Genomic DNA, 12,789 nt, shown 5'->3' on the forward strand with positions numbered 1-12,789 from the left:
TTTAAAATTATTGTCTATTTGCATGTATTTGTTAATAATTAGTGACAAAAATTAAGATTTGCGTTTTGGACTATGCCCCCCCCCCCGCAAAAAAAAAGAATTAAGTCCTGGATCCGCCACTGCATAGTACCTACACCATCATATATTTTCTTAGTTTCATATGTTTGTCTAAAATTCATCAAACCATTTATAACGGGACTATTTCAAAAATATGTTATAAGCCTATTGTAACATTTGTAACTATATATAATATGGAGATACTATGTATACTGTATAGACACGTAATATAATACGTCAGAGCTTCGACTTTATAAATAATTCCTTAAAACAACTGTAGTATTGAAAATTGATATGTATTATAATAGGTAGGTATTTGTATTAGGTAATGTATGAATATAAATGCAGTAAATTAGGACTATTCCTACGAAGAACCAACGAATGAATTGTAGTTAAGTTATTGATAATATGCTTTGTGTTGTCTTACTTTTAGTGGCGCAAATCATTTTATTTTTACAAGGAACAAACTTAGAAATGTACAAGCCAGCGCCCATCCCCAATTGTTAATTATAATGAGTATATGAATTAATCATACCTACATTATTACCAGCTACTATAAGATCCACGAAAAACAAGTGTCCCTCCTTTACCCAGAGATTTACCCTAACCTTGATGGAAGTTCGATTCTTAAATATCAAATTTCAATAGAGTACCTACCTAATAGTGTACAGCAGTGGTTTTAACCATTTGAAGATATGGCCAAGGTCATATATATTTCAGTGAAAATTCGAACTGGGTCTGGCTATATAATATATTATATTCAAGTTATACGTATATTGAACTGGCCTGGAACGTAGTATATCGAAGTAAAATAAATCGGGCCGGGCATCACAAGTAAAACTATATTTTGGACGGGCTTGGACTTCAAAATTTAGGCCCGTGCAGCGTTCTTATTAAACCTAACCGTTGAAACAAAACGCAGGATGCGGATGAGACACCGCATTGCAGACCTTTTCGTAATAAATACGTCAAAAAAATATTTAACGTTAAACTTAGTTCTAAAAGTATTGTTTTTTCCTTTAATTAGCACACATTCAAATAACAATGGTGCTCAACATTTATAATTTATGTTTATTATTAACATCATATAAAAATAATGCTTGTAATAATCAAAATATTATGATTATTTGAATTATAAATCCATACTTGTTAAAAAGATAGATATGTCACTAGACTGCACCTTACAAATTTATCAATGTAAAATATAAATAAAATATTTAATATCAATAGCACGTCAAGATTTAAGATACCCAACAGCCAGGACCATACTCACTCACCGACAAAATAGAGATCTGTGCTGAGCGCCCGTTAACCGGTGACCAACACTGATTATATGTAATATATATTACATATTGCTCAATTTCTAAATTTCATATGCATATAGGTATGGCCCAATCTTTTATTTTGACCTGGGTCATTTGATTGGTAAATCAAATGTTAAACGGAATTTGTTAGTTAAGTATGAGACTTGTCTAAAATTATACTCTGTCCAGCAAGAGAATGTGCCGCATGCCCACTAAATTTTGATTTATCAATCCATTTCCACGCGATACTCAGTCATAGAGGAATCAGTTTCGATAGCAGGGTATCATGGGGATGCACAACATTGGTGCGTTCTTTCGCTGGACATAATATGTATATTCCAACTTTAGTTTGTAAACTAATATAAGTATTGTTAAAGTGAACAAACATTTTTTTACCAATAACTAACATTGAAAGGAATCTAACTAAAAGATAATATCACATATTCACAAGTACAATAACCCCCCCCCCCCCTGTAATGAAATCCATTGATTTTTCGGTTTCAAGGAATTTTACTATACAGACATGAAGCGTAACATAAGATATCAAAACGCATAATATACCAAAATCTACAAACCAACAGTTCCAATTTTGTGTTATCAGTTTAAATAATAGAATGAATTGGCCTATTTTCAAATTTAAAAGTAAGAATATTATCAGTGTTATCCTAATTGGTTTTTTATAATCATAATTAAATTATAAAAAAAATATCTTGAAAATCAAAAAAGAACAGATTATATTATTAAGTTTAAGTATGATAATTGGTCAATTCATTCTAATAAACTAAAAACACAAAATCAGAACTACCAGACATACATTTTGGTATATTACCTATACATTAGTAAGACAAAGACATTTAATTTTAAAAGATAATAGACGAAAAAGCCAATAAATTGTTATGAACTATGTTCACATAAATAATAATTATATTCAATAATCTATAATAAATTGTATATTATAATTATCACTTGACTTTAACTAAAACTGCAGTCTCCACTACATGGGCCACACTAAAATTTTTGTACATTCTAAAATCTAAAATCCCAAGTCTAAGAAAAACGTTTGTATCATTCATAAACTTTTCCTATAATACCCTTTCCTAACAAAACATTCTGTCTTATTTAATTATTCTTCCTAAATTCAGTAACTGCAGTTTAACATTTTTATATTGATAATTATTATCAATAAAAATATAAAATTAATCAAGTATTACGATTTAATAAGTGATTTTCAAAAATTAAATTTGGCCCTTTCTTAAATTCTACTGAGAACTGCTAACTAAAACTAGAGTGTAGTAATTTAAGATTTATAGACAATATTGCTATTGCAGTAGTTATCTTTAATATATTATGTAGAAAATAAAAATTAACAGATAATAAAATAAACATATTTTTATTGGGCTAAGTTTACAAGTATGGTTCTGGAAACTCAAAAGTCACATCCCTGCCAGTCAACTTTCGGTACACAGATGCAAATGTATCTACCTATAAAAATAAAACAAAATAATGTTATTCAGGTATTACGTTTAGTGAATACATGAAAGATATTTTATCTAGAAATTTTATGGTCAAAACTGGTATAAAACTATCCTGCCATCGGGATAATAGAACCATATCAATGATATGGTACTAACATCTCGGTTAGTTAGTAGATTTTTTTACACCAATTTTAGGAAGTCAATTTTTAGTGAAATACCTAATGTTATGTCAATAGACTAAAAAAATCAATAAAATATTCACTGATATATTTACAATAAATCAACATATTTTAATATTTGTCTGGTTAGACGCTAATTGTATCAATTTCAATCATACATTAGTAACACACAGACATAATGAAATATATTCAACTTGTTCTGAGTAAATACTTTTATTCCAAATTTTTTACTTAAAATGAAATATAAATCACTAACTTATAAGAATATGAAAATTATATTTTATTAAATTATTTAAAATGTAATTGTTTTAAAGACAATTAAGGAAAACTGTAGAGAATCTGGAATTATAACTTAGCATATTTCAATTAAGTGTAGGTTAAAAATAGATAAAATCTTCCTAAGGCTAAGAGGATTAAAATAAATCATTTCTAATCAATATAATATAGCACATGGATAGAACTTGACAATTAAAGAAAACTGTAAAGAGCGCTGTAGTGCATCTTAAAAGTATTTTTATTATTTGTACATTTAAAAATGTAGATTAAAAAAGGATAAAATCTTCTGAAGGGCTAGAAGATCATAAAAATTATATCTAATCAATATAATATAGCACATGGATAGAACTTGACAATTAAAGAAAACTGTAAAGAGCGCTGTAGTGCATCTTAAAAGTATTTTTATTATTTGTACATTTAAAAATGTAGATTAAAAAAGGATAAAATCTTCTGAAGGGTTAAAAGATCATAAAAATAATTTCTAATCAGTATAATATAGCACATGGATAGAACTTGACAATTAAAGAAAACTGTAAAGAGCGCTGTAGTGCATCTTAAAAAGTATTTTTATTATTTGTACATTTAAAAATGTAGATTAAAAAAGGATAAAATCTTCTGAAGGGTTAAAAGATCATAAAAATAATTTCTAATCAATATAATATAGCACATGGATAGAACTTGACAATTAAAGAAAACTGTAAAGAGCGCTGTAGTGCATCTTAAAAGTATTTTTAGTATTTGTATATTTAAAAATGTAGGTTAAAAATGGATAAAATCTTCTTAAGGGCTAGAAGATCATAAAAATTATATCTAATCAATATAATATAGCACATGGATAGAACTTGACAATTAAAGAAAACTGTAAAGAGCGCTGTAGTGCATCTAAGAATTTTAACTACTTATTTATACTTTGTATAAAATGTAATTAACGAGGTAAGTAATAAAACAATTTACCTTAGGAATAAATACGATCTGCGTTGATTAAATATATAGAAGGTGATTTACCCATTGCAATATCTCCCGAAATAATGGTAATATCAAAATTCTGGTTTTGTAATAAAACTCACAGGGATAAGAATTACAATTGTTTCATATTATAATTTATCTTAGTGTTTTGGTAAAAAAGCTAAAAAATATATTTTTATATTTAACTATTTCACAAAAAAATTAGAGATAGCCATTTTGTAAAGTTTATTTTTCTGAAAATATTGACGTTTCAAAATTTTATTTTCATTCCACATTCCCATATGGTCCGTGTTTCAAATAGTAATAAATTTATAATTATATTCTATTTCTTCAAAACTATAAAAAATATAAAAAATTAGGAAATTAAATTTTGAAACGTCAATATTTTCAGAAAAATAAATTCTACAAAATGGATTTTTTTTTTTCTTTTGAAAATAATTAAATAAAAAAATATATTTTTTAAATTTTTAACAAAAATATTAAAAATGAAATAATTGTAGTTCTTAACCCTGTGAATCTTATTACAAACCCAGAATTTTGATATATCTATAATTTCGAGAGATATCATAATGGGTAAATCCTCGCGGGACACCTGTATATATATTTTTAAATGATAAGTCAAAGTAGTTAATACAGAAGTCAACAGTAGTGTATTTGAAAAAAAAATGTAACTTGTTAAAATAGTGATATACCTATGAACTAAAAGCTAAATTAAATTGTAAAATAAGTATTATGGGAAAAAAAATATGGTCAAGTTACCAATGGTGACATTAGAAGATAATTATTAATTTTGTGGGAGGGGTATGTGATTTTACATCTGACAATAATGTACAACACAGTGTATTCTCATTTAAAAAAGAGTATAGGCTAATAATAATTATAATATTCAAGTTAAAAACAGAATACCTACTTAACAAACAACTTTTCAAATTATTATATTTGGTAGTTTAAAAATAAGTATAATATTATAAATGTATTACCTTGTGCTCTATATTGGTTTGCTGAGTTTTGTCTAAATGAACTTTCATAATTTGTTTCCCATCTAATTTAACTCTGATACGTTTGCCAACAATTTCAGCTGGATAGACTAAATCATCAAGGATTGCATCGTAAACCCAAGTTAAAGTTCGGCTGAAATAAATTGATAAATTGTAAATACTCCAACAAAACAAATATTAAATTTAACAATTACCTAATACTATTATAATATTGTTATGTTAACATAATAATAATAATACATTTTGTATTAAAATTTTTAACATACGAATTGAAAACATATTTTAATTTATGTCCGCTTAGACGCTATATGTATCAATTAAATATACATTAGTAACACGCAGACTAAAATACATATTAATATTTTGATGTCAAATATACCTTCTTGGACGCTTTTGATTGCTCTTTGTTCTTGTTTTCCTAGTTGGTTTTGGCAATATTCTTCGATCACCAATGAATACAACATGCTTGCCACTGAACTTTTTCTCTAGTTCTCTAACTAAACGAGCTTGAATTTTTTGGAATTGAGCTCGCTGTGGCATAGGCACATAGATAATGACACTCTAAAAAAATTTAAGAATGTTGAGAAATAACGAAGTTATTATCATTCTAAAATTTAGTATAATAGAAATAAAATGTGTGGTTATAATAGATCAAGACTATAGTACATAAAAATACTACAGATATCAAAGACCAATACTTTAATATGGCACCAGTGTGGACCATTGTGAACGAAAACAAGGACACAACGAATTTGATGATGCGTAAAAAAATAGGCAACTGCACATTATGTGACATATTACTATATTAACGTCCATTAAAACAATAATACTATTGATTTTAAAATAGAGATGCGCCATAGCATAGAAATGTTCAGTGACCAACAAATATGTTATTAGCCGTTAGATTAGACAAATGTTTCCATTAAGCGCAATAGGCATAAAATTTCTTTTAAAAATATTAATAAAATAAACACAATATTTATCTTGATTAAAAAAAGATCGATAAAGACAACAAATCTGACAATCATCAGACTTATAAGATTATACATTATCATAATAGATCAGTGAAGCCTTACATATTAAATATTGTGAAAATACAGGTAAAAATAGAGATATTTCATTATATTAACCATTGAGTATCCTAGTTTTTTTTATATTATAAGTTTAAGTTAACCTCACACCTTACTAACTTTATAGAAACACATTGATAGGGCTAAATTCATAACTTGGTAGTTACGTAGATAAAATGTAAAAAACTATTTCAGGAAAATTAAACTTACACAAAATTATAAAATAGATATTTTAACAGTTGAATATTCAAACACATGGTCAGATCCAGGGTTATGTAAAATCAACAGTTTCAATTAGCTCCTCAACTATTTTTTTTCATTCAGTACATTATTTCCTATGACTGGCCAACTTGAGCCGGTAGCATCGTAAAATTGTAGGCTTCATGGTGTGGCAGCGCCTCGACCTTTGCGTTTGTTCTGCAAGTAAATACAATTTAGAAAACAAGCTATACAGTATTGGCAAAACGCAAAAATCTAAACGCTGCCAAAAAACAAAAATTGCACCAATAGGCGAAGGAAGAAATTTAATTTAAAGACCGGACATATTAACAATCTTTGATTACGAGGATGGCAAATAAATGTTGCTATATGTAGGTACAAAAATTAAGAAATATTATAACGAGTGGAAAAAGTTGATAGGTACCTACTAACTTATATCATAAAATATATTATGCTGAGTATAATTAAAAATTTAATTGTCATTGATGTTGATGAGAAAGAAAAGATTTGTTAGAGATAAAAAAAATAAATATCGGGTAACATAAAAACGGAAAATTGAATATTTTTACCACAGCACTCCAATAAGTACCTTCGACCAATACTGTGTGGTCGGTAGCTTACCTTCTTGCCGAACAGCTCAATCTCCTTGGCTTTGGTGATGTACAGCTCACGAAGTTGGGCCTTTAAGTCGCTGTTGTTCTGCAACTCAAGCAGGGCCTGGGCGATGGACAGCTCAAACTGATCAGGCTCCGAGTTTCCTTTCTTGACGATTTTGGATTGCGCGGGAACAGGCATCTATATAGACACAAGTTGGCGTGTTAATATAAAAATATTTCATCCAAATGAATCAGACGATCAACTGGCCTGAAAGGGTAGCGCCATGGCCAAGACCGCGGAGCGCTCACCGAAATGATAGAATTACGTACCTTGTTTGTGATTTCCGAGTGCTGATCCGACGACTGGATAAATAAAGGCGAAAACGCAACCAAAAATTATGTAGAAGTGTTAACACAGTAACACTAAAAAGTAAATTGCGAATGGCGGCTACAAATTTGTTCTTGGCGATGGTGAGACCGTGTGTTACGTGTCTATCCCCTCCACAATATCTCAATTAACGCTTGTAGGTTGTGTTTTTTTACGTGGTTTGGACTTTTAGAGTTTCGGACGACTGTCGCCGGTACGATACAACAGTGTGCACAAACGCACGGCGAGTCACATCCTCTCTTCTACGACGGTTGTACATGCTGTAAAAATCTGGGACGGCATTTTTGGCCTGGCATTTTCCCCCCATATTTAATAGATTTGAAATTATTTTATTTTCTCATGTCGAATTTTGTAACCTCAATTGAGCAAAACATAATTTAGTTATAAGCTACGTGTATGTAAGTGTGCTAACTACAACATACAAATTAAAAACTAAATTTCTTAATAGCATTTTTATTTGGGTAGTCTTGCGAATACTGCTGAGCGACAAATGAATAATAATTATTTAATATGTTTAAATTATGTTATAAAAATAATTAAAAATTAAAAGATTTGAAGCTATTTAAAAGTTGTTGAAATATTTACAGTATATTTTGGATAAATATTGATAAAGAATATCGTCTATAAAAACTTGATTATATAATACAATCTTTCAATGTTAATAAAAGTTAAAATGGTTCGTTCGATTAAGACTAAAGTTATTTGATTAATAAATCAACATTGTTAGTAAATTATTGTCTATTGACCTCAATTATTATTGTTTTTTAATGTTGTCCAGGGTACCTAATTCCTTATAAAGAAATTTCTCAAAATTTATTTAGTAAGTGAATTTTTTTTTTACTTTTAATAATTACTTTTTGCATGCAGGTATGTATTTGGTATTTCACATTAATAATAATAATATATTATTAACATATATTATTGTAAAAGAACTAAATGATTTAAGTACCTAGCACTAAGATTCTAAAATTCTTCAAATATGCAAAAAATAGCAAAATAAAATTTCATATTTAGAGTCCGTGGTGCATTAAACAAATTTACAGCCCACTCTGCTATTTTTATCTCTATCCTATAATAAATAGCAAATGCTATAAAATCCGAACCCTGCAGCTTATAAAGGTTTAAGGTATTTTATAATAGTTTTAAATTTCTGAGAATACGACAAAATAGTTGATACCATGTATAGCTATGTCATCGATGAATGCGGAACATTTCTAAAATCTCTAAGACGTTATAACTATTTATAATTACTTATTATGTAATAATAATACCTATAAATTATAATAGTATAAACCTATGGCAACAGCCAGTTTAATATATTCTGTTGGGGTCAATGAATAATTTCATAAAAATCAATAGGTATCTATACTAAGTTCCAGTTCAGAAAAGCGGAGATGATGCGTAATAAATGCGTTATAGCGTTTGTAATAACCGGACAAACTGAAATTTCACTATAGAAGAAACAATATTTTTGTAAGTTTTTATATTCTTTTGTTGCAAATGATTTAATTTAATATATATTTTTCGAAACGGACAAGCGTCGCGGACACACAATTTTTATAGGTACCGAAGCGCGCAATGCATAAAATACGCGAAGCAACTGTAAACAGTAGCTCGGCAGTTGTCGAGTTACTTTTTAGTTTTTACACGGCCCACTCGTATTATTATTTATACTTTACGCATAAATATTTTTATTCTCAACAGACAGTTTTCATACAAACCCCAGCCCACAAAAAAAAAAATGCTTTAAGTAGTTAAATAAATCGTATACTCATGAAATATTGTAGGTGTTTTGATTTATGAACTTGAGGACTAGTTTGTATGGTTCAGTTTGGCATTTGACAACCATTTATTGTTTTATTATTATTTACTTATGACTCTTTATCAACGACCCACGTATCGAAAATAGTTAAAGCCTGTCAATAAAAAATTTGGGGAAACATGTCTGTATACACTTTTACTATAGTGATTTTCGCATTGATTAAATGAATTTTTTTATTTATTTTTTTGATTCATTGAATTAATGACCATCAATTGAACATTCAAATTTAATTTAATTTTAAATTCAATATTTATAAAATGTTCTTTCTATAATATAATAAGCCTTAAAAAAAATGCCCATAACAAATCATAAGGCGCAGTGAAAGCACTGTTAAATAAAAACTAGATATTGGTTGAAGTATTTTGAAAATTGCTCTAGGTATGTTTAGAAATTGACAATAGACAAATATTATTATAAGATAGCTTGAATTACATTTAGGTAAGTATAACGTTTTTTACGGGAAACATATTATTATTAATATCTATCGGAATTTAACTAATACAATTTATAATTTAAAATATCCACGAATAGCTTAAAATAATATATAATTTATACCTACCCAATAAATTAATTTATTGTATTAAATATTAATTATTAAATGTATTAAATATTTGACATGAAATTTTACTAACTATAGCTGGCGCCTGGAATGATAGATATGAAAACTTAATGAATACACTGGATAACTTTATGTTAACTTTATAAAAAGCAGTTATCCCATTTATTTAAATTTACATTGTTATTAAATAGTTCATAAAAAACATATTTAAACGCCATTTTAATCGATAGTAAAATTAAAAAATTAAAAAAAAAATTGTTAAAATAATACCTAGGTACTTTATAAGTATATTGTTATATACATTATATATAATTTTAAGTTAAAATTATAAATTATTTCGATATAATTGTTATATACTTATATCAAATTTCATTATTTAAATGGACAAATTGTTTATACGTACCTCATTGATATTAAAGCTGTATTATAATAATATATATCTATGGTCCTATGAATTTATCTTATTGGCTTAATATAATACAATTATAATCTATGGCAATTGTCAAAGTCATCGTAGAAGACGTTCTCGATTAAAGATTCTAATATTTCAATTAGCCATCAAAGCAGACATGAACGAATAAGCGAATAACATACTGTATTCCGTAAAATATTTTTTTTTCATAAATCACATTATTTTCAGATTTCAATTCATTTAGTATCATCTGATGCGTTTCCACGTCATCGTCGGAGTGCATATACGTCACGGACTCCACCGAAGTCCGAAAGAATCGATATTTAAGGTAAGCTTGTTTTCATACCTATTATTTTGCGGCTTAAAATTATTAAAAAAAAATGGAGATACAAGTCTGGTTACTTTTAAAGTAGTGATTTTCGCAAAGAGTTCTTACCTATATGTATTTGAATCTAAAAACTTAAATACTTTATATTACGAATTTTTTAAATATAATAAAATACTATCTTAAACCCAAAAAGTCAGATTTAAGGCCTTTTACAATTTTTTAAGTAGATGCAAGACTACCATATTTTGAGAAGTGTCTGTAGGTATTGCATATAGAACTTCAAAATGGATACTGGAAAAAGTCAGCTACATACTAAAATATGGCATTATTGAATTTAAGCTCTGGAAATTTTTGTGCCATACATCTATACAGTATTGAACTTTAAATTAAGTACCTACTAATAAATAATAAAATATTATTAACTGTTATTAATTTGAAATTTGATTAAAATTATTGTATTATTGTAATGGTACAGGTAATACCTAGGTACCTATGACAATAAATGATTTAATAGTTGTATGCACCTAATAAATATCTTAAAAAAAAAATTTATAAAAATAAAAAAATAACTACTTGTCTTCAAGTTAATAAACTTATTTTTATGTATCAAAGTAACAAACAATTAAACAACTAACAATAAAATATCAAATGCTTTTGAACAACAAGACTAACAATATATACGAATTTAAATAAATTATTTTTATTTTAATAATGTAGGTAATACTTGTTTCAAATAAAAATGTAAAAAAAAAATAATTACTTATTATAATTACTATCATGACCTTATGATAAATAATATCATGCTACCCATGGATTTAAAAATAAAAATATGTTATAAATTTATAATTATATAAATTAATCACTTTCTTCTTAGTTTTTTAAATTATTGTTTGTATTCGTTATTAGTATTATTCATTTCAGACATTTTTAAGCATTTATAAAATGATAGGAAGTACCTATTTGGAATAAGTTTTGCTCAGCATAATGAAATTAAATATTATTATTTTTTTAATCTGTGTAATTCCAGTCTCTTCACTAAATGTAAATGTAAAATTGTTGTTTGATAATTTTATTTTTGAATTTCTTCAATCTTGTCATTTTTTTTAAAGATAGCTTGATCATAATTTGTTTTATAAAACAATCTATCAGAAAATTCTTTTTAATCTTAAATAATTTTAATATCTCTCCATAAAACCAATTGACTCGTAGTGTTTTTATTTAAGTTTTTACCAAAATATTTATCATGATACCTTGTTCGTTAATATTATCATTAGTTAAAATATCATCACATTTTGATATTTTAGACCTTTATGATGATGTTTCTGAGCTTTCGTCTTCTTTCAAGCCATTGTCTTTTTACGCTATCATTTTCTGAATCTTTAATTAAAATAAACTGTTGTAACATAAAGTTCATATAAACATGAGATCAAGATAAAATAACTATTTACCTACTAGTCTGATCAGTCCAGAGTCTGGTACGAGCTCAATGAAATGTTGTGAACTTTCATTTGATTTGTTAGAATGTGTGGTTTCCATTGATAAATATTCTAATGATACCTATAGTTGGTAAAAAATAGCAACTGTGTAAGTAATAATTATAATTAATCTTTCTATTATTAAAATAAAAATGAACTGGTAGATACCCCAGTCCTAGTAGACAACTAATTTTTCGTGGCTATTGAAGAAATACGCATTCGTATAAAACTAATAGGGTCTTGAATAAAATATTTAAAACATGAATTAACATTTAACACATAATAATTAATAATTAATTAGGCAAAATAAAAATTAAACATATTAAACGGGTTATTTTAGCTATATATATTATCTGTAATGAATAAAATTCATAGGTCATAAAATATTGTTGAACATTTTATTGAAATTTCAGAGATGGTATTTGTCAGTGAAAATTTGTCAACTGAATATATCATATTCAGCTGTGTAGCCTGTGTGAAATGTGTTAACAATGTTTCAGAGATGAAGTTTTATGGCAGATATTGATTCAGATATGGGGTAAATAATTTTTTACTTTTAAGAGGCTTTTTTTTTATATTGTTAACACGTTGAGTGCCATAGTATTTATGATGCGCATATAGTATGTTTCCACACCAAAACTGAGCCGCGACGCCATCGGTCGATT

At 27.2% G+C, this 12,789-nt stretch overlaps 1 protein-coding gene and 1 long non-coding RNA gene across 2 annotated transcripts; both read right to left on the minus strand.

Moving 5' to 3' along the window:
- Positions 1 to 2,735: 2,735 nt before the first annotated feature.
- Positions 2,736 to 7,632, minus strand: LOC107169541 (small ribosomal subunit protein eS7-like). Its single transcript, XM_015519307.2, has 5 exons — positions 7,471 to 7,632; positions 7,166 to 7,339; positions 5,635 to 5,816; positions 5,238 to 5,388; positions 2,736 to 2,843 (listed from the first exon to the last, which is right to left on the minus strand). Exons 2-5 carry the CDS (start codon positions 7,337 to 7,339, stop codon positions 2,766 to 2,768), a joined length of 585 nt encoding a protein of 194 aa, XP_015374793.1. The 5' UTR covers positions 7,471 to 7,632; the 3' UTR covers positions 2,736 to 2,765.
- Positions 7,633 to 11,685: 4,053 nt separating this feature from the next.
- LOC149055981 (uncharacterized) lies at positions 11,686 to 12,473 on the minus strand. The gene is made up of 2 exons (XR_016191625.1): positions 12,098 to 12,473; positions 11,686 to 12,026 (listed from the first exon to the last, which is right to left on the minus strand). It is a non-coding gene; the product is annotated as an uncharacterized LOC149055981 (long non-coding RNA).
- Positions 12,474 to 12,789: the final 316 nt, after the last annotated feature.

This window comes from Diuraphis noxia, unplaced genomic scaffold, assembly GCF_037042655.1.
Source record: "Diuraphis noxia isolate RWA-SAM2 unplaced genomic scaffold, SU_Dnox_SAM2 contig0004, whole genome shotgun sequence".
Lineage (NCBI taxonomy): Eukaryota > Metazoa > Arthropoda > Insecta > Hemiptera > Aphididae > Diuraphis > Diuraphis noxia.

Excerpts from the sequence above, each read along its gene's own strand:
- LOC107169541 (XM_015519307.2), bottom strand. The coding sequence starts at position 7,339 with ATGCCTGTTCCCGCGCAATCCAAAATCGTCAAGAAAGGAAACTCGGAG. Across the intron at positions 5,389-5,634 it reads AATCAAAAGCGTCCAAGAAG|CCGAACTTTAACTTGGGTTT; the intron begins GTATATTTGACA and ends AATTTATTTCAG. Across the intron at positions 2,844-5,237 it reads AAACCAATATAGAGCACAAG|GTAGATACATTTGCATCTGT; the intron begins GTAATACATTTA and ends TTATTTTTATAG.